This window comes from Macrosteles quadrilineatus, unplaced genomic scaffold (genome assembly GCF_028750875.1).
Source record: "Macrosteles quadrilineatus isolate MER2022 unplaced genomic scaffold, UCM_ALF_1.0 Scaffold_4__1_contigs__length_99947679, whole genome shotgun sequence".
Classification (NCBI taxonomy): Eukaryota; Metazoa; Arthropoda; class Insecta; order Hemiptera; family Cicadellidae; genus Macrosteles; species Macrosteles quadrilineatus.
Genome location: NW_026542597.1, coordinates 67959338 through 67982297, shown reverse-complemented (window position 1 = coordinate 67982297; position 22960 = coordinate 67959338). Strand labels below are relative to the sequence as shown.

Sequence of the window (22960 nt, the reverse complement as noted above, 5' to 3'; positions counted from 1 at the left end):
TTATTAAGATGTACCAAAGGGGAAAATGAGAAAAAAGCTCTACTTTTTTCTGTAAACCTAAACCATTGACCTATTTTACGTGACTGTAAATTCCATAAAATAATATATCTAAAACAGTCCTCTTGGGCTTCTTAAATTGTCACCTTACACTGATGGGCAATATCTGTTAGTAAATCATTCCCAAACATTAACGTTAACATGTCAAAGTTACAATTATTATTTCACTCTCTTCTAGAATCGATAATAATTCCTGTAATTCGTCTACTTTAATTACAGTTATTGTATTATTGTGGATGCTATGAAATAAATTCTTAGTATTCAACGTCCTGTGAACTCAAGTTTTTTTTATTTTATAAGTCAGGTAAATACGAAAACAATTGCAAACATTTTGGACGTTCAATCCAAAGTATCAGTAATTATTTTATTCCCAGCCTGTAACGAATATTATTGTATTTCTACTATTTGATTTATAATGGATAAACTACCGAGAGTATTCAATTCGTCAAATAAAGTGTTACAAAAAAAACCCCTTTACTTATTCGGTGCAACCGATACTTACATTCCGAAGAAAAACCCGTAACCACCCGGTACAATCGATATATACATTCGATATTTATGACGTCAGTATAAGGTTTCTGTACATGTGAACTTGTGCTCTCCCAATAAGAAGTTGCGTTAAGTGCAGCCAACGTAGCAAAACCAAAAGTATTTCAATTTTTTTCTACTCCTGGACGACATATGTAATAGATGTAGCCTATATATGAAATGGTTTTATGTTGAATAATAGAATAACTTTTTGTATCTTCTTTTTTACTTTAATTACGTAAGCTGAAATATATTATCATAAGCTTGATGTTGCTCGTGTTGCTTATTTATGCTATGCATGATAACTATTTTATAATATTTATTTTGTAATATTGTGTAATACCGGTGTAAAAATACTTTTTCATAGATAAAACCGTAGACTATGCAACATAAGTAGACTTCTCATCCCATCGTTGATTTTGAAGCTTGTTTTTCGTGTCTAGTTCATGTATGTCGACACTGATCGCTAGTGTAAACGAAATATTGTTTCTATTATATTAGGGTAATTTTAAGATTTGTGCTTTACGGTTTGGTTAGATAACTAGGAGACCAGTTATTTTTATGATTAGATAGTTTTATTTGGTCAAATTAGGTTTGAAATAACTGAAATAACAATCAAGAAACGTATTGTAAAAAAACACAACCTCTACAGTCGGCATATAATATCAACAATAAAATTGCCTTCAGATTTTCAACAAGGATGACAAATCTTCTAAGGGGCTTAATGTTTGATCTATGATCAAAACATATTTAGTAGATTTGTCATACTTATGGAACAGCTTAAGCCCAAATTGAAGTTTTATTTCTGTACGGTGCAATGTAGATTATAGAGGTCATGTTTTGTTTACAATTTGTTTCTTATTATTTTACTGTTTACACCTTCATTTAGCCAAATAAAACGATCTTCTCATGTAGCGGTCAGTGTCACAGGACAAGAACTAAAGTAGACACAAAAACCGAGATTTAAAATTTACAGTCAGAATTCTGTGTTTAAATTTAGAGTTATCTAGCAGATGTTCAGCATGTGACCTCTGTTAAGCTCTTGGGTATTTGCATTGATACAAAACTGACTTGGAGCCCTCATATAACCTTGGTTTGCAGTAAACTTTCCAGAGTTATCTTCCTTTTGAGAAGTCTAAAAAGTTGTCTAAATAAAAACTGTTTAAAAAAGCCTATGTAGCTTTTTTTCAAGGAGTTCTTTTGTATGGGCTCAGACTCTGGGGTGGGTCTGCTGAAATTAATGATGTACTGCTAATAAAAAAAGAGCTGTAAGAATCCTAGCAAACGCTGAGTATGATGCCCCTTTCAGACATCTCTGTTTAAATGAGGAAATCATGACTGTTTGTAGTTTGTATGTTTTTGTTTCAGTTGTGCATGTAAAAAATGATCTCCAGGCACTTATTTGTAGGGGTTATTATCATATGTAAAATACCAGAAATAAGAAAAATATTGATGAACCTTTATGTTATTAACCCAGTAACCTTGTTATAAAAATCAGGGTCTACCTTGCATGAAATGGGGTAGTAGGTTTCTTTTTTTTATGTTGTTTGTAATAGTACCGAGATGCTAAATCCAAATTTTCGACCTCGGTGACCTTCCGGATCACCTCCAAAAAGCTTAAAAATCGATGGAATTTCGCACTATTTTTACGTTTGTCCAATTTTGACCCTGAAGCGTAACCTTTTCATAAAGAACAACCCTAACCATTTTTAAAGTATATTAAATTACCTACCATATAAGACCAAAATGGTTATTACAGGCCGAATAGTTTTCAAGATATGACTCCGCAAACAACGGCTAAAATTACCAAATTTTGAATTTTTTTAAAGTTTGGCTAACGTTAACCCTAAAGCATGACTTAAACGTTATTTTTCATTAAAACAACCATAATTACTTTGAAACTGCATTAAAATACTCACAATTTAATACCAAAATGGTAATTATATGTCTAACACATTCAGAGATATGCCTCTTCAAGTTTCAATAAAATAAATGTTTGTATTTTAAGATTCAACTTTCAAGCTATTCAATTTGGTCAAGTTTTATAAAAGAACCATAATAAACAAATTTATTTCATTTCAAGTACAGATTGTGTTATAACAATTTATTTTTAAATGGAAATAAATCTGTATCTATCTTCATAAACACACACGTACATTGTTACAATAAAAGGTTCTCGGGGATAGAACACAGGCCTGTGACGAACGGTATTTATTTATTTTTACGTAATTTTGATTTTAAATTAAACTGTTTACAACATAGGAATACCTAATAATGGCTTTAATACTATGATTTTGAATACAGATATGGCTTTTGTAATAGCATAAAGAGTGTTTAAAAGGATTACAAATAATTGTATTTTTTCAAACTAACCCCCATTTAAGGGGTCAAAAACATTGCGTAAATTAACTAATTTGGCCTAACAAATTTTCTGTCTTAAACTTTGAAATGTTAAAAATTGGCTTAAATATTATAATTTTGAATACAATTATGTTTTTTTTTTTTTGCATAAAGAGTTATAAAATGAATACAACTATAAGATATACATATAAAGCTCATTTAATAGGTGAAAAACATTACGTAAACATTTATTTTGCGTAACAGATTTTCTGATTTCAACTTTAAAATTGCAAAAAAGCTTGAATTTTATAATTTTGAATAGGATTATGGTATTTTAAATTATACAAAGAGTATATAAATTGGAATACAATTTTAACTTGGACAAAAAAAGCATACTTAATGAGTGAAAAACATTACGTATTACGTAATGTTTATATTCTTATTATGACTCTTTTATAAAATTTGACCAAATTGAATAACTTGATTCTTAAAATACAAACATGTATGGAAGATTTTATGAACCTTGAAGAGGCATATCTCTCAATGTGTTAGGCCTATAATCACCATTTTGGTCTTAAATTGTGAGCAGGGGTGCCCAGCCCCCCCCCAAGGGCAATGGCGCATGCCCCCCCCCCAAACCAAGCCTGATGCCCCCCTCCCAAAAGCATGACATTTACACTCCACCCTTTAGTTTATAATATTAGTCAGTATATGTCAGTAAAAACGTGCACCTAGCATGGTTTGGTAGGCTTCACAATTTACTCCAACCAAAGGACTATATCACAAACATATGCAATTTTTGAAACAAACGCAGAAGTTTTTTAGCTACTGGATTACAGTGAGTAATTTCCCTAAGTTCAAGGAAAATTTGCAAATTTCTCTTCTCTAGTGAGCAACCAAAAACTCTGAGCACGAACTTCACGGTAAACAGTCTTTGTCATATCCTGCGATTATGGTCGTGGTTATCTCTCTCGATCACGGTAACGTTGTGATTATTTCTCATGTATTATAGACACGTCGCCGTTATCTTCTGCAAACGCGATTTTCGTGAGACAACTACGTGAAGAGAGGAAAATTTTTATTTGTGAAACAAATTTCACACTCATTTTTTGCTCAATTTTGTATAGATTATTCGACGATTTTTGTTAAAATATACCCTGATGCATCTCTATCTCTATTGGTAATGAAGAAAACAGCTGGATGTGGTGGATAAGCGGCTGGGCATGTTTTACTTGAAATGAAAAAAATGAAAAATTTCATCTCTAGGGCATAAGGTGACTCTTTTAGTAGACACTTTATTTGTCCGTCTGATTAACTCCATAGGGACTAATGCTCTTTACTCCCTAGGTAGTAAAAGAGCCACTTTAGACTCCCAACGCATATATTAAAAATGGCTCTTTTTTCAAAAAAGAACCTCACACAGTGCATTTCAAATCCCTGATGGAATCTTACAGCATGTTTGCTATTATTTTACAACCCACTAGGATTACTAATGTTTCTAAAACCTGTATAGATAACGTGTTTACTAATGTAGCTTTAGACAGTTGTCAAACTTTAGTTGTAGATACTGACATCTCTGACCACACTTATCAGATTTTATCGACTAATATTAATTATAAAGTAAATAAAAAAAAAACTGAGACCAAAAAGCGATGTTTTAAGAAAGAAAAAATGTTAAAATTCCAAGATTCAATCAGTAATGAAAATTGGGATTCTTTATACTGCGCTAAAATCTCTGATCCTAACACTGCTTATAAACATTTTCTTGGTATATTCATGTTTCATTATGAATAGGCATTTCCCTTGGTAAATACAAAGAGCAAGGAGATAACAACCAAAAGCTGGCTAACAAAAGGCATTATAATAGCAAGTAGGAAAAAGAGAGAACTACATAAGTTGAGCAAATTATCAAATGATGTCAACTTTATCCAATATGTTAGATCTTATAAACTAATTTAAAAAAAGGTTGTACAGTGTGCAGTACCCCATACATAAATCTGCTGCTTATGAAAAGAGTACTTTTTATATGGGTCTCAAACTGTATAATAAGCTTCCTTTATCACTGAGAGAGGTAGAATCTATATATTAATACGCAAGCAGTTTTCTTTTCACAGTCATAACTCAATAACGGCTTGATGGATTTTAAAGTTTGAGGTGTCAAATTCCGGATTCAATCCGGAGGTGACACAAAGTCCGGATGCAGATAAACTCCTAGGGAGGAATTTGGAAATCCATTAGCCTATGTCTTACTGGGATGATTATGAAGTACTTTTATTTAAGGACTGGTGGTCTTGGTTGTGTTACTTACTTTTTTAAAAGGTGAAAATCAATATGATTAGGCTCAATAATGGAGTGTATTTTAATATTTCATCAAGAATAATAGGCGAGCAGCATTAAACATTTTGGTTTATAAAATATTTCTTAGATAAGGGTAGGGACCTTAATAAAACACAACAATGAATCATAATAGGTAGTCTATAATTGGAGAAAGTTTTACTGTTTAAAAAATACTTCTTACAACACAATTGAAATAAATAAAGATTATAAGGCGAAGTTAATAGCTGAGCAACCCTTCTGCATTCTTCTGTCATGATATCCTGAAACAAATAAACAATAACTCAAAATTGTTATCAGAACTAAATAGAGAAAGGGGTGTCTTGTTAGCTTGGTGGTTAATTTGTCCTGGACTTTTCTGCAAGAGAAATTGAGATTGACTTAAAGGATCCTTGCACAAGGTGAGAGGATTCAACATAATTTTTCCATGGATATTGCACACACTTGCCCAGCACAGCACAAACCTGCTAACAGCAGGCTACTATTAAAATTAAAGTTAAGTAAAGTACTGTAGAACCAAATCAGATTACGCTCTTGTGTCCATCATAGCACTATAGAACACCAAAGAGCACTAAACGGTTTTCATAGTCTTTTATCAATTAAGAATTAAATGTATCCATTCAAATACATACGAATTATAACCCAGTGAATGATTGAAATACATGTCATGATGAAACCATACAGCGGTAGCCCAAGTACGGCTTCATCATATAAAATCATATGCTAGGTCTGACCATACTGGGCAGGAGTAGAGTGGCCAGCTGTGCTGCGGTTAGTGTATATTCCGGCGCCGACCGCCAGGGGTAATGTGTAGTTACGGCGCACACCGCTGCAGCATCAAGCGCTAGCAACCGTTTCCATAACAACTTGGTAGTTGGGAGTAGTGTAGCCAACTTTGGAGGACTTTAATCCCCCACAATTGGAGTTTATTGACTTATTTAATATTAAGCAATAAATTAATTTAAATGCCATCTTTTATTGTATTTTTTTTAAACATATATTTGTTATACTTTTGTAGTTTCATTACAATGATTCAAAGTTTTTCTTTATTAATCCATAATTTTAGGAAGTGGTTTATTGGAAGGTTTTGTTTTATATTTGCAAGGTCAAAATTAAATTTAACCAGGATGTCTAGTAGTTGGGGAAAACGGGAAAGTCAGGTATTAGTATTGAATTTCAAAATGGTCTGGAAAAGTTGGGATTTAGTCTTTATTTTGATATCAAAGTCGGTAAATTTCATGATTTACCGCTACTCAATCGCGCTAGACAACGATCACGTTTCCGTGATGGGGCAAGACGATGATGTGTCTACACGACCGCGGGAGATGTTCTTAAACCGCGACTGTGCTAGACGACGTTTTCGTGACCACGGACCACGGGAAAAATGATCACGTCTTTTCTGCGATCGCGCAAGACGATTGTATATACGGCTGCTGAAGATGTTCACAATTTTGCCGCAATCGAGGACGACGATGACGTTTCGTGACCACGGCATTCAATGATGATGTCTACACAGCCGCGGTAGATGTTCGTGATTTTGACGCGATTGCAGAAGACGACAATAGCGATTAGTAATCATTTAGTTTGCAAGAGTGGTAGTGCTGGTAACAGCTGGCGAGTGGCGAGTAGTCGACGACGACACTGAATCGAATACCGATAACTGATATCGAATGGCAAAAAGCTCTAGCGGCAGATCGCAAAACCTTTCTTTGACAGTCTATATTTACTCTATTGTCTATGACTATAGTATTACTCATCTACCATAGCCATAATGTTCTACCACTTCACCCAAACAAAAGAAAAAAATTAATTATTAAAGATTCACAAAATATCACAAATTATTCGTGAAATTAAAAACATAAACATAACTGTAAACAGACAGTTATCATTGTGTATCAGAGTTTTTTGTTGCTGCTTAGTTCAAATTAGCTGTTTTCATAAATGAAAAAAAAATAATAGTGCTGCATCCTGTTGGTAAATCTTATAACTTTTAATGCCTTTGCATATCATAGAACCAACCTTTTTAGTTGAAACAGCTGACTAAATTCTTTAATTCCATTTAAATATGAGTACCTTATGAGGTTAACATGGGAAACTCTAGAGCCACTAAGGCGGAGCCCAAAAGGATTTTTGAGATAAAAATATGCCTATACCTATGTTAATCGTGAATGTGAGCTATCATCATGCCAAATTTGAGCCCAATCCATCCAGTAATTAACACGTGATTGAACTTCAAACACACAAACAACAAACAAACACACAAACTTTCACATTTATAACATTAGTAAGATAGTAGCCTTTCTCATTTCACATGATCTGACAAGCACGGTGTCTCATCAAACTAGTATGATCGTTTTTGTTCAAGCTCCTACATATGAGCAATCGATGTATCTAAGGTTTAATGGGTGTTGGGGAAAAATAACTAATTTAATTCTGTGCTGGTATTAACATTTTTTTACCACAAAAAGATGTGAAACTACTTTATTGTTACCAGTTGTGTGGGGGCAATAAACTATAAACAAATAACTTGATCTTTCCACATATTTAGACTGGTGTAGTTGTACAGCGTAAGTCTCCGGTTCCGAAGATAACAGATTCACATCCTGGAAATCACCATGACAATTTGATAGATGGCCACCCTGTGCGTTGCTTCTCATGAACGTTGGTGCGGCCATCTTTAAATGCCCTTACCCACCTGCGTAGGTACAATTCCGCCACTCATAATTTTCTCCCCATACACTTCACTAATCTGTCAATGAATTTAAATGGCTTTCACACCTTTAGCACTTAAAAATCTAATTACCGGTACAGCGCAAACTTCACAGGCAACGGCAGTCTCAATTGGCGGCACCGTTTTGAATGCTCTAAACCGGATGTAAACACAGCCGATTTGTGCCGAATTTCCAGTGCAGGCTTGCCAATACATCCACATACACAGCACAAATGTCCAAAATGCCAATCGCAGCACTGAAACGGAGAAATTTAAAAACAGTACTTACTTAAATAACATGCCTTGTATTATTCTGTCACCATAGGTAACTCTGAAACTTGAACAGTGCTGTAAGTTGATTAAAGTGTATTTTTTTCCAAATATAAAAACTTAACCGCCACAGCACATCATAAGTTAACACGATGACTGCTGAAAACAACGTACAGGCGCTCCCCAGTGGCGGGCGAAGCCCCGGCACGCAACCGAATCAGCGAACGCAATTGGCATTCAAATATTTCAGTCTGACGAATCACAAAAGAGCAGTGGTGACTGTGCTGCGTTACCCCGAGAGTGGATGTAGTTCACTGAAACACCCAAAGGTAGCAGCACTGCACGGATCCGTATCCAGTGTCTTTGTAATGTGGGTTCAAGAGAAAAAATCCCCGAAACCGGGACAAAAGCATTGCCAGACAGGATTTTACGGGAAATTGTAGTACCAACCTACACCAAAGTAAAGCTCGCATTCTAAGCTGGCAGGCTGGCAACGATTATAACGTCTCCGTCTGAGGCTAAGCTCACACTGACTCAATATATTTCTGTTGGTCTGGTGCCGACTTTTGTCGGCGCGCGCCACATTGAAGTGCTAGCGACGCCGACTAGAGTCGGCGTTAGCAGTCAACGTGTTAATGTTAAACAAGGACTGAAAATGCTTTTTAATCATATTGATAACTTAGCCAAACTTACTTATCTTTATTGCTTTCGATTCTTTTCCAAGAAAATTTCTCTCCTTCTTATTTGGCTCCAAATAAGCAGACAACTTCATCAATATTGTTTACATGTGAAGTACTCTCATACATTAACACCAAACATTTGCAATGCTCCAAGCTTTACAAGAAAATTTACCTGGAACAAAAATAGGCAGTGTACATCATTCAGGCCTACTTCTTGTTAAAAGTAAAAACAGAATATAGAACTATAGCTCAAGGTAGGGCATATTTTCTTTGTACAAATATTTGGATTGGTAGATAAAAACTTAAAAACTCGAAGGCCACTGGTTCTCTCGGACCCAAGTGTCATTACCCAGGTGGAACTAATAAAGTGTGTTTTTTATTAAAACATTAATAGCTTAGTATAAAATAAAGCTTTCAAGTTTGATTTATAAAAATAAATATAGCCTATATATATCTATATAGTTTAAAATATAAATCAAGCTTTTTGTTGGTCGCAAAACATAAACAAATAAAAAGTAGAAGAAGGTAGCTTCTAATGTTATTCTTATGGGACAAATTTAAAAATGTATTTTGAGGGTTTTATAATTACTACTGAACGGAATCGTCTAAATTTTATGGTGTCTTTCCATTGGTGTCATAATTAAGATTCGTGCAATTTTTTAACACTATAGGTGCAACGGTTAGCTTGAGTTTTTTATGCGAACACTTACACACACACACAGTTAAGCGGACAACTAATCCACGACTCCACTATACACAACACGATACATAGATGACATATTATTTTTTTTTAATTTCTTTAGAAAGGTCTAGAGAATAATTGATAAATTTTGTGTTTTAAGGGTAAAAAATGAGAAAACCCCATTTTTTGGCCTAGGCCCCTTCTCTGCATAGAACTCATTAAAACCCGGTCCCATGGCCCGATCATGCTAGTTCGCGAACTCATTCAGATTTATCCCGCCTTACACCTTCAAACCGAATTTTCATTTGATTTTAGGTTATGAAAGAAACATAATACAAGGATATTTGCCTTTGCCAATTACAATCAATTGTAAGTATGGTGGGCTAATATGAAAAAAGTTGACCCATAGGCCTACTTGCCTAATTTGTAATTTTATTCATGTAGGCTACTCAGGTATGTGTCACAATTTCATTTTCTTAGGTAGCCTACATGTTTTTTTGCCATAAGTTAACTGCATGGTTTGCTGCCTTGTTTACTGTGTGAAATTAACCTAACTTAAGTTTTGTGACGTTGCCTATTGTAAGTTATTTTATAGACTACTAAATTTCCATTCATACTTGGCTTAAAATTTACCAAATATGTATCGTCGCCATTTCATTGAATAGTATTAACAGTATTGATGGTAGAATAAGTTAAAGGGTACAGTTTCTTAACTGGGCTACGCTAATTTTATTGAAACTATCGATTCGATTAGCCTAGTAAACCTACATGCGATTTTTTCACCATCAGCAAGTTTGGTTGGTTAAGTTAGGTTATGATCATTTAATTTTATAATAAACTTAGATAGGTATATTTTAAAATATCTATTATTAATCAATATTTTTAATTCAATACTGTAGTTCAGTAAAATATATTAACTTAAATTAGCGTAGCCCAGTTAAGAAACTGTAGGCCTACCCAAGTTAAATCTCTTGGCTCAGTATTATCACGCTTACCATTTCTAAGGTTACACAAATGATACAAACTTGATAGCCTACTTATATCGAATATAGGCCTACTCGAATACTTAATACTCATTCAAATGAGTGTAGGACGTAAACTTAAGGGCTGCACTTTACTTTACGTCCTACACTCATTCGAATGAAAATATCAATCGATATACCGGTATCGATTATTAGATAAGTTATATCATTTGGTTAGTTAGGTAAGGTTAACCTAACCTAACTAACCAAACGATATATCGAATAAAACAATCTAATAATAGATATTTTCATTCGAATGAGTGTAGGACGTAAAATAAAGGGCTGCACTTTACTTGACGTCCTACACTCATTCGAATGAAAATATTGATCGATATATCGATTGCTTCATTCGATATATCGTTTGGTTAGTTAGGTAAGGTTAACCTAACCTAACTAACCAAACGATATATCGAATGAAACAATCGAACGAAAATATCGAATAGAAAAAACAATCGTGAATGAGTGTAGGACGTCAAGTAAAGTGCAGCCGTTGAATACATTCACTGATATTTTTATTAAGTTAATTGTTTAGGCCTGTCACAGGAAATCTGTAACTTGAGTCACAGCTACCTTAAGCTTAAGTAGGCTAGGCAACTGTACCTACTAACTTAACCTAATAACACTCAAGCAAATTTTAGCCTACTGCATTTTGTTACTTTTTGTCACAAGGCCTAGGAACAGATTGGATTAAAACACAACTTACTGGATTTCAACACCTCAATAGTTTTGGAATTTTTTGATGTTTACAATTTAATTATTGTTCCTCTTCTTTATCTTCTGTCAACACCAGCCGGACTATTGAGTATTGACAAGATTTATTAATTTTCAATGCCGTTATCCTTCACTTCATTTTCATATCTTTTAACTTCTCACTATAAATATTACTTGCATTTTCATTGTCATATAGCATGTAATTGTTGCCATTTCTCGTATAAAAATCGTTTAAAACATTTAAATAAATAAATGTTTAGGTTATAAATTACGATTTCGCAGTTGTCAGTACGGTCAATTACAATAATTATCGTATCCTACTCCTACCATAAAATATCGTATATATGGTAGACCTGACTGAAGCGAGCAGCTGATGCCATTCCCACAATGCAACATTCTCTTCAAAATTATAAGCTATGCCCCAAAATCAGGATTATAAGGTATGACTCAAAATCAGGATTATAAGCTATAGAACAGAATCGGAATTATAAGCTGCGCCACTATTTGACCATTATAAGTTGTGAAACAGAAAATGTGTCATACCTTATAACGTTTTAGAGAAATTGTGGCATAGCTTATAATTTTTCGTGAAAGTGTGGCATAGCTTATAACTGATTATAAGCTATGCCACATTTTCAACATTATAAGCTATGGAACAAATTCACGATTATAAGCTATGACATTATAAGCTATGCCACCCCACGAGCCTGACCTCAATTTACCAAAAACCAAAAACCCAAAACCAAAACCACCTGTTGTCTGCCTGTGAACAGCTGACGCTGTTACTATCAACAGTTTAAGGTCGTGTCAACTTTCGAAACTTTCAATTGAGGGGATATCGATATCGTTTCCGTTTGTGTTTGTGTTTGGTTCACACATTGGTTATTTTGTTTTTGTACACGCTTGCGTTTTTCATTTCTTTATTTTTTCGACTAACTAACTGATAAAGTGTGTACAGTCTCTAGTCTCTGTCTGACCCAAAACATCTGACCGACATTGTTGTTGGTTGATTGATATTGACTTGGATAAAAGAGTGCAGTTATAAAAATTTCTCTCCATGGGTGTTATCAAATTTTCTATACTTCTATAAATTTAATTAAAATTAATAGTTTCTCGATATCACATATTTCTTTAGAACTTTTTTCCGAATCTAAGCATTATGGATGTCTTTACTTTGATTGGTCTATTTGTCATTTTATATCTCTTCATCTATTTACTTGTCCTATCTTTTGCTGACTGTGATTTTGGGCTGGCTTTTGCTGAAACGTTCGGACAGAAAATAGGTAAGTACTTAGTGTTACCTCAAGCTATTATAGGCCTAGGCCTACTTGGTTCCATAACTTAAGTCTAGGGTAGGTACGATAAATACAAAAGAAAGACAACGGGTACCGATACAGTTTCTTAACTGGGCTATGCTAATAACGATTGAAACTAAGTATCGATTCGATTAGTAAACCTTCATGCCATTTTTTAACCATCAGCAAGTTTGGTTGGTTAGGTTAGGTTATGATAGTTTTATTTTATAATTGATATGTTTATAAATACTGATTATTAATCCACAATCTTTGATTAATCAAAGGGAGTTTCCAAACTAGCATGCTTTTTACAATCAGCGTGAAACTGGCAATAGAACAGCAATAACCCATTCCACTTCTCCTACCGCCCCTCCTACGAATATACGTCACAGTAAAACGTCACAACAATGATGGCGTCACAGCAGGATTCGTCACAAAGCAGCTGACATAACCTCCAAAATATCAAGTGGCGGGAACTTTTTTTGGCGAAACACGGCAAAGATGGTGTTTGGCGGTACACGCACAGCGTTGATTATGAAGGTTGACTAATATGTATGTATAAAACTGTACAATACGCTGAATGAAATTAAACTACTATTTGATTATTTAGAGAATAAAGGACAATATTAAAGACGTTTGAGGTTATTTAAAGTAGTAACCACCTTCAATTTTTTCCAAATGATAAAATTATTAGCTGACTACCATAAAAACCTATTGCTGGCGGTTCCCCTTAAGTTTTTCTCTCGTTTTTCTTTTGATATATGTTAAACACATGGTTATGAACCAAAAATGACGTATTCAAGGTTAGCCCACTCTTTACTAGTGTAGCTATGTAGCCTGGAATGCACTTCATGTGACCTTGATTGCACGACGACGCTATTACTAAAATTCATGTTTTATATGTCTATTTACATTATGTAGAGCATATTGCACAACACTAAGCACTTTTTAGCTAATTAAGTAGTTACCGCATCGATTTGAATCCAAATGAAAAATTACCTAAAATTACTATTTGACTACCATAAAAACCTATTGCTGGCAATTCCCCTTAAATTTTTCTTCAGTTTTTCTTTTGATACGCGTTAAACACATGGTTATGAAAAAAAAATTACCTCTTCTAGGTTAGCCCACTCTTTAATAGTGTAGCTATGTATCCTGGAATGCACTTCGTGTGACCTCGGTTGCACGCCGATGCTATTACAAAAATGTATGTTCTAAATTTCTATTTACATTATTTATCTGGTATTGAACAATACTGGGCACTTTTAAGCTTATTAATAAAGAAATCACCTTGATATTAATACAAACTAATAAACTACCTAAAATTACTAACTAATTATCGTAAAAACCTATTGCTGGCATCTCCTCTTAATTTTTTTTCTCGTTTTTCTTTTGATATGTGTTAAACACATTGTTATGAACATAAAATGACGTAGTATAGGTTAGCCCACTTTTTAGTAGTGTAGCTATGCAGCCTGGAATGGACCTCATAATAGAATAATAAATTACCATAAATTTCTATTGCTGGCCTATCCCCTTGGCACGATTTTCTTTATTCTTTCAAAATATGTTTATTACATCATTACGAACTAGAAACCACGTCGCTTATGTTAGCCCACTCCTTTATAGTTGAGATAGGCCATTTTGATTGTAGCTGGTGTGACCTCTGTTCCATAAGAACCTAATTTACTAAAACTCAACTTTTTTCGTTTATACATGTTAGTTACACCTTAATAAATTATACCTAACACCATTTCGATAAAAAATATTATTATTTATCAATTTAATGCATTATTTAAAATCTGCCTCAATAGAACAATAAATTACCATAAATTTATATTGCTGGCCTATCTCCCTTTGGCACGATTTCCTTTATTCTTTCAAAATATGTTTATTACATCATTACGAACTAGAAAACACGTCGCTTATGTTAGCCCACTCCTTTATAGTTGAGATAGGCCATTTTGATTGTAGCTGGTGTGACCTAGGTTCCATAAGAACCTAATTTACTAAAACTCAACTTTCTTCGTTTATACATGTTAGTTACACCTTAATAAACCATACCTAACACCATTTCGATAAAAAATATTATTATTTATCAATTTAATACATTATTTAAAATCTGCCTCAATAGAACAATAAATTACCATAAATTTCTATTGCTGGCCTATCCCTTTGGCACGATTTTCTTTATTCTTTCAAAATATGTTTATTACATCATTACGAACTAGAAAACACGTCGCCTAGGTTAGCCCACTCCTTTATAGCTGAGATAGGCCATTTTGATTGTAGCTGGTGTGACCTCGGTTCCATAAGAACCTAATGTACTAAAAATCAACTTTTTCGTTTATACATGTTAGTTACACCTTAATAAACAATACCTAACACCATTTCGATAAAAAATATTATTATTTATTAATTTAATGAATTATTTAAAATCTGCCTCAATAGAACAATAAATTACCTTAAATTTCTATTGCTGGCCTATCCCTTTGGCACGATTTTCTTTATTCTTTCAAAATATGTTTATTACTCATTGTTCTTGAATTATTGTGGACGGACTCATCAATTTTGATGTTTATTTGTTTTCACGTCCAGTGCCTTTGGATGACTGAAATCTGTCATCGCATGCTGATTGGTTCCTGGAATCTGGAACCCAATTTCAGCTGTCTCTAGTAGACATTTCTGAATTTCGATATGACTAATCAAAGTCATTTTAAACTTAATTGAGGTATAATTAATAAATATACATAGTCTCTGTGAAAATTTGAAAAGTAGGGCACTCTTGACATTGTGGATTGCTAAATTCTTCCACTGTCACACAGAGTTTGTAAAAGCGAGTCGAACGCTCGTACTGCCCAGTGAATGCTGGAATCTCGTAATGAACACGTTCCACGCAAATCACATTTACTGTTGTCTCATGGTGGTCTTCGGACCTATCCATGACTGAAGAGACTAAAATAAAGTCGAAACAACAGAGCACACTTCTAATCCTGAAAGATGGATTAGTCGTATTGGACATAGCGCAGGCTCAATCAAATTTCGAATCTACAAACCACACACGAACATGGATCGTACACACCCGAGACGGTACGTGTGACAATCTCAATGCTCGGAGAGGTTGAGATTTTGGTTTTGTAATTTGAAAGAACATTCAAAAGAATGTAATTGAAAATTGGCAAGGGATTCGTCCCATTTACCTTCAAAAAGATTAACCTGTAATGAAGCGCTTGTCTTATCCCCTCACAATAACGCGTAACCGGGTTTTAGACGTAGGGCAGATGCTGATCTTAATTGCAGCTATCAACCACGAAAGCTATATGCTGTGGGAACCCTCACGATCGCCGGACAGGCAGATGCCGCCCACACGAATTGTGTAGAAGAGCCTAAACGTGCTACTGTTTGATGATATCAGTGATTCTAAAATTGCAGTCTGATTGAGAAGACTGACCAGCTCCGCTGGATTTGCAACTACATCACCTGTCACAATCACTTTAACCAATTAATAATTTTGAGTGACTTGTAACATTAGGTGCAAGTGTTTGGCTTCGCAACCTTCTAAAATTCTAAATTAATTTTGCAGGTTAGATGTATTGGTCACGAAACTCGTTCTTGGGGTTATACGTGCGAAAAGACGCCCTAGTGGCGGAATCACTCTTGCAACGTAAAAGGTGCGATTATACGCATAACGATATCATCTGTTTCGGTCTCAGGGCTAGATAGCCCATACCTCATCAGGTGCACACTTTAGTGCACGACAGATTGAATTATAATGTGTTGAGGACGGATTAAATTTTTCATCGTCCAACTGAAATTTTGAATTTTGATGTTTCTAAATTTTGAAAAGATGAAATTGTCAACTTAGAGTTGACCAGGCACACCTGAGTATTTACTCATTGTTCTTGAATTATTGTGGACGGACTCATCAATTTTGATGTTTATTTGTTTTCACGTCCAGTGCCTTTGGATGACTGAAATCTGTCATCGCATGCTGATTGGTTCCTGGAATCTGGAACCCAATTTCAGCTGTCTCTAGTAGACATTTCTGAATTTCGATATGACTAATCAAAGTCATTTTAAACTTAATTGAGGTATAATTAATAAATATACATAGTCTCTGTGAAAATTTGAAAAGATTTTATTACATCATTACGAACTAGAAAACACGTCGCTTATGTTAGCCCACTCCTTTATAGTTGAGATAGGCCATTTTGATAGTAGCTGGTGTGACCTCGGTTCCATAAGAACCTAATTTACTAAAACTCAACTTTTTTCGTTTATACATGTTAGTTACACCTTAATAAACAATACCTAACACCATTTCGATAAAAAATATTATTATTTATCAATTTAATGCATTATTTAAAATCTGCCTCAATAGAACAATAAATTACTATAAATTTCTATTGCTGGCCTATCCCTTTGGCACGATTTTCTTTATTCTTTCAAAATATGTTTATTACATCATTACGAACTAGAAAACACGTCGCCTAGGTTAGCCCACTCCTTTATAGTTGAGATAGGCCATTTAGATTGTAGCTGGTGTGACCTCGGTTCCATAAGAACCTAATTTACTAAAAATCAACTTTTTCGTTTATACATGTTAGTTACACCTTAATAAACAATCCCTAACACCATTTCGATAAAAAATATTATTATTTATCAATTTAATGCATTGTTTAAAATCTGCCTCAATAGAACAATAAATTACCATAAATTTCTATTGCTGGCCTATCCCTTTGGCACGATTTTCTTTATTCTTTCAAAATATGTTTATTACATCATTACGAACTAGAAAACATGTCGCTTATGTTAGCCCACTCCTTTATAGTTGAGATAGGCCATTTTGATTGTAGCTTGTGTGACCTCGGTTCCATAACGACCTAATTTACTAAAACTCAACTTTTTTCGTTTATGAACATAAACTCTATGAACATAAAATGACGTAGCCTAGGTTAGCCCACTCTTTACTCTTTAGTAGTGTTGCTATGTAGCCTGGAATTGACCTCATGTGGCCTCGGTTGCACGACGACGCTATTACACAACTTAATGTTTTATATGTCTTTTTACATTATTTAGCTGGTATTGAACAATAGTAGGCACCTTTTAGCTTATTGAGTTACACAACTTGTCTTGTTGAGCTTATTGAGCTTATTTAAGTTTGAAAGGTACCTAGGTTTGCTGCTACAGGCAGGGTAATATAGTGTGTAAAATATCAATAGCTTGGTATAAAATAAACTAATTTTCCAAGTTTGATCATAATAAATCTATAAACAAGCAAACTACAATAGTTTACTTGTTCATAAGAATAGTTGGTAGTTTTAAATTTACAATTTACAAATTTAAATTTACAAGTTTTTGTTGTATTCATTAAAAATATAGCGATTCTGTGTCAAGATTCGAATACTAACCGAAAGGGTTTTCAAAAGGAGATGGAGCAAGTTATTTAAGTAATATTAACTTGTACCAAGTACCGGAAATATTTAAATCATAACTCTACGGGCTACCCTAGAATAGGCATTTTTTTGTTCATAACCATGTGTTTAACGCATATAAAAAAAACTAAAGAAAAAATTAAGGGGAAATGCCAGCAAGTTATTAATTTTAGGTATTTTTTCATTTGGATTACAATCAAGGTGGTTTCTACTTTAATAAGCTTAAAAGTGCCTTGTAATGATCAACACCATCTAAATAATGTAAATATCCATATAAAACTTTAATTTGTGTAATAGCGTCGTCGTGCAACCGAGGTCACTTGAGGTCCATTCCAAGCTGTATAGCAACACTACTAAGGAGTGGGCTAACCTAGGCTACGTCATTTGTTGTTCATAACAATGTGTTTAACACATATCAAAAGAAACACGAGAAAAAAATTTAAGAGGAGATGCCAGCAATAGGTTTTTATTGTAGTCAGATTTAGTAATTTTAGGTAATTTTTTAATTTAGGTTAAAATTAAGGTTGTTACCACTTTAATTAGCTAAACACTGCTTAGTATTGTTCATTACCCTCTAAATAATGTAAATAGACATATAAAACAACAATTTGAGTAATAGCATCGTCGTGCAACCGAGGTCACATGAGGTCCATTTCAGGCTGTATAGCAACACTACTAAGGAGTGGGCTAACCTAGGCTACGTCATTTTTTGTTCATAACAATGTGTTTAACACATATCAAAATAAAAACGAGAAAAAAATTTAAGAGGAGATGCCAGCAATAGGTTTTTATGGTAGTCAGTTAGTATTTTAGGCAATTTTTCAATTAAGGTAAAAATCAAGGTTGTTACTACTTTAATTAGCTAAAAACTGCTAAGTATTAATCATTACCCTCTAAATAATGAAAATAGACATATAAAACATTAATTTGTGTCATAGCGTCGTCGTGCAACCGAGGTCACATGAGGTCCATTCCAGGCTGCATAGCAACACTACTAAAAAGTGGGCTAACCTATAACACGTCATTTTATGTTCATAACAATGTGTTTAACACATATCAAAAGAAAAACAAGAAAAAAATTTAAGAGGAGATGCCAGCAATAGGTTTTTATGGTAATCAGTTAGTAATTTTAGTTAATTTTTCAATTTAGGTTAAAATCAGGGTGGTTACCACTTTAATTAGCTAAAAACTGCTTAGTATTGTTCATTACCCTCTAAATAATGTAAATAGACATATAAAACAATAATTTGAGTAATAGCATCGTCGTGCAACTGAGGTCACATGAGGTCCATTCCAGGCTGTTTAGCTCCACTACTAAAGAGTGAGCTAACCTATACTACGTCATTTTTTGTTCATAACCAAGTGTTTAACACATATCAAAAGAAAAATTAGAAAAATGTTAACAGGAGATGCCAGCAATAGGTTTTTGTGGTAGCCAGTTAGTAATTTTAGGTAATTTTTTAATTTTGGATTAAAATCGAGGTAGTTTCTTCTTCAATAAGCTAAAAGGTGCCTACTATTGTTCAATACCAGCTAAATAATGTAAAAAGACATATAAAACATTAAGTTGTGTAATAGCGTCGTCGTGCAACCGAGGCCACATGAGGTCAATTCCAGGCTACATAGCAACAATACTAAAGAGTAAAGAGTGGGCTAACCTAGGCTACGTCATTTTATGTTCATAGAGTTTATGTTCATAAACGAAAAAAGTTGAGTTTTAGTAAATTAGGTCGTTATGGAACCGAGGTCACACCAGCTACAATCAAAATGGCCTATCTCAACTATAAAGGAGTGGGCTAACATAAGCGACATGTTTTCTAGTTCGTAATGATGTAATAAACATATTTTAAAAGAATAAAGAAAATCGTGCCAAAGGGATAGGCTAGCAATAGAAATTTATGGTAATTTATTGTTCTATTGAGGCAGATTTTAAATAATGCATTAAATTGATAAATAATAATATTTTTTATCGAAATGGTGTTAGGTATTGTTTATTAAGGTGTAACTAACATGTATAAACGAAAAAAGTTGAGTTTTAGTAAATTAGGTTCTTATGGAACCGAGGTCACACCAGCTACTATCAAAATGGCCTATCTCAACTATAAAGGAGTGGGCTAACCTAGGCGACGTGTTTTCTAGTTCGTAATGATGTAATAAACATATTTTGAAAGAATAAAGAAAATCGTGCCAAAGGGATAGGCCAGCAATAGAAATTTATGGTAATTTATTGTTCTATTGAGGCAGATTTTAAATAATGCATTAAATTAATAAATAATAATATTTTTTATCGAAATGGTGTTAGGTATTGTTTATTAAGGTGTAACTAACATGTATAAACGAAAAAGTTGATTTTTAGTACATTAGGTTCTTATGGAACCGAGGTCACACCAGCTACAATCAAAATGGCCAATCTCAGCTATAAAGGAGTGGGCTAACATAAGCGACATGTTTTCTAGTTCGTAATGATGTAATAAACATATTTTGAAAGAATAAAGAAAATCGTGCCAAAGGGATAGGCCAGCAATAGAAATTTATGGTAATTTATTGTTCTATTGAGGCAGATTTTAAATAATGCATTAAATTGATAAATAATAGTATTTTTTATCGAAATGGTGTTAGGTATTGTTCATTAAGGTGTAACTAACATGTATAAACGGAAAAAGTTGAGTTTTAGTAAATTAGGTTCTTATGGAACCGAGGTCACACCAGCTACTATCAAAATGGCCTATCTCAACTATAAAGGAGTGGGCTAACCTAGGCGACGTGTTTTCTAGTTCGTAATGATGTAATAAACATATTTTGAAAGAATAAAGAAATTCGTGCCAAAGGGATAGGCCAGCAATAGAAATTTATGGTAATTTATTGTTCTATTGAGGCAGATTTTAAATAATGCATTAAATTGATAAATAATAATATTTTTTATCGAAATGGTAATAGGTATTGTTCATTAAGGTGTAACTAACATGTATAAACGGAAAAAGTTGAGTTTTAGTAAATTAGGTTCTTATGGAACCGAGGTCACACCAGTTTAATTCAAAGTTACCTATCTCAACTATAAATGAGTGTACGAACCTAGGCGACGTGTTTTCTAGTTCGTAATGATGTAATAAACATATTTTGAAAGAATAAAGAAAATCGTGCCAAGGGGATAGGCCAGCAATAGAAATTTATGGTAATTTATTATTCTATTATGAGGTCCATTCCAGGCTGCATAGCTACACTACTAAAAAGTGGGCTAACCTATACTACGTCTTTTTATGTTCATAACAATGTGTTTAACACATATCAAAAGAAAAGCGAGAAAAAAATTTAAGAGGAGATGCCAGCAATAGGTTTTTACGATAATTAGTTACTAATTTTAGGTAGTTTATTAGTTTGTATTAATATCAAGGTGATTTCTTTATTAATAAGCTTAAAAGTGCCCAGTATTGTTCAATACCAGATAAATAATGTAAATAGAAATTTAGAACATACATTTTTGTAATAGCATCGGCGTGCAACCGAGGTCACACGAAGTGCATTCCAGGATACATAGCTACACTATTAAAGAGTGGGCTAACCTAGAAGAGGTAATTTTTTTTTCATAACCATGTGTTTAACGCGTATCAAAAGAAAAACTGAAGAAAAATTTAAGGGGAATTGCCAGCAATAGGTTTTTATGGTAGTCAAATAGTAATTTTAGGTAATTTTTTATTTGGATTCAAATCGATGCGGTAACTACTTAATTAGCTAAAAAGTGCTTAGTGTTGTGCAATATGCTCTACATAATGTAAATAGACATATAAAACATGAATTTTAGTAATAGCGTCGTCGTGCAATCAAGGTCACATGAAGTGCATTCCAGGCTACATAGCTACACTAGTAAAGAGTGGGCTAACCTTGAATACGTCATTTTTGGTTCATAACCATGTGTTTAACACATATCAAAATAAAAACGAGAAAAAAATTTAAGAGGAGATGCCAGCAATAGGTTTTTATGGTAGTCAGTTAGTATTTTAGGCAATTTTTCAATTAAGGTAAAAATCAAGGTTGTTACTACTTTAATTAGCTAAAAACTGCTAAGTATTAATCATTACCCTCTAAATAATGAAAATAGACATATAAAACATTAATTTGTGTCATAGCGTCGTCGTGCAACCGAGGTCACATGAGGTCCATTCCAGGCTGCATAGCAACACTACTAAAAAGTGGGCTAACCTATAACACGTCATTTTATGTTCATAACAATGTGTTTAACACATATCAAAAGAAAAACAAGAAAAAAATTTAAGAGGAGATGCCAGCAATAGGTTTTTATGGTAATCAGTTAGTAATTTTAGTTAATTTTTCAATTTAGGTTAAAATCAGGGTGGTTACCACTTTAATTAGCTAAAAACTGCTTAGTATTGTTCATTACCCTCTAAATAATGTAAATAGACATATAAAACAAAAATTTGAGTAATAGCATCGTCGTGCAACTGAGGTCACATGAGGTCCATTCCAGGCTGTTTAGCTCCACTACTAAAGAGTGAGCTAACCTATACTACGTCATTTTTTGTTCATAACCAAGTGTTTAACACATATCAAAAGAAAAATTAGAAAAATGTTAACAGGAGATGCCAGCAATAGGTTTTTGTGGTAGCCAGTTAGTAATTTTAGGTAATTTTTTAATTTTGGATTAAAATCGAGGTAGTTTCTTCTTCAATAAGCTAAAAGGTGCCTACTATTGTTCAATACCAGCTAAATAATGTAAAAAGACATATAAAACATTAAGTTGTGTAATAGCGTCGTCGTGCAACCGAGGCCACATGAGGTCAATTCCAGGCTACATAGCAACAATACTAAAGAGTAAAGAGTGGGCTAACCTAGGCTACGTCATTTTATGTTCATAGAGTTTATGTTCATAAACGAAAAAAG

General features: G+C 33.7%; 1 protein-coding gene and 1 long non-coding RNA gene across 4 annotated transcripts in view; one reads left to right on the top strand and one right to left on the bottom strand.

Annotated features, from left to right (window-relative positions):
• Nucleotides 1-5407: 5407 nt before the first annotated feature.
• LOC128992144 (uncharacterized) lies at nucleotides 5408-11402 on the bottom strand. Of its 2 annotated transcripts, none has more exons than XR_008490696.1 (3): nucleotides 11327-11402; nucleotides 8933-9091; nucleotides 5408-5522 (listed from the first exon to the last, which is right to left on the bottom strand). It is a non-coding gene; the product is annotated as an uncharacterized LOC128992144 (long non-coding RNA). The 2 variants fall into 2 exon arrangements; XR_008490695.1 differs by lacking the exon at nucleotides 11327-11402 and adding an exon at nucleotides 10597-10734.
• Nucleotides 11403-12181: 779 nt separating this feature from the next.
• Nucleotides 12182-22960, top strand: part of LOC128992609 (dehydrogenase/reductase SDR family member 7-like) — a 34827-nt gene continuing 24048 nt past the window's right edge. For both annotated transcript variants that reach the window (XM_054416275.1, XM_054416274.1), the window contains exon 1: nucleotides 12182-12617. In XM_054416275.1, coding sequence (XP_054272250.1) covers nucleotides 12494-12617 — 124 coding nt within the window. In that variant the 5' untranslated portion in view covers nucleotides 12182-12493. The remainder of the gene's footprint in view (nucleotides 12618-22960) is intronic.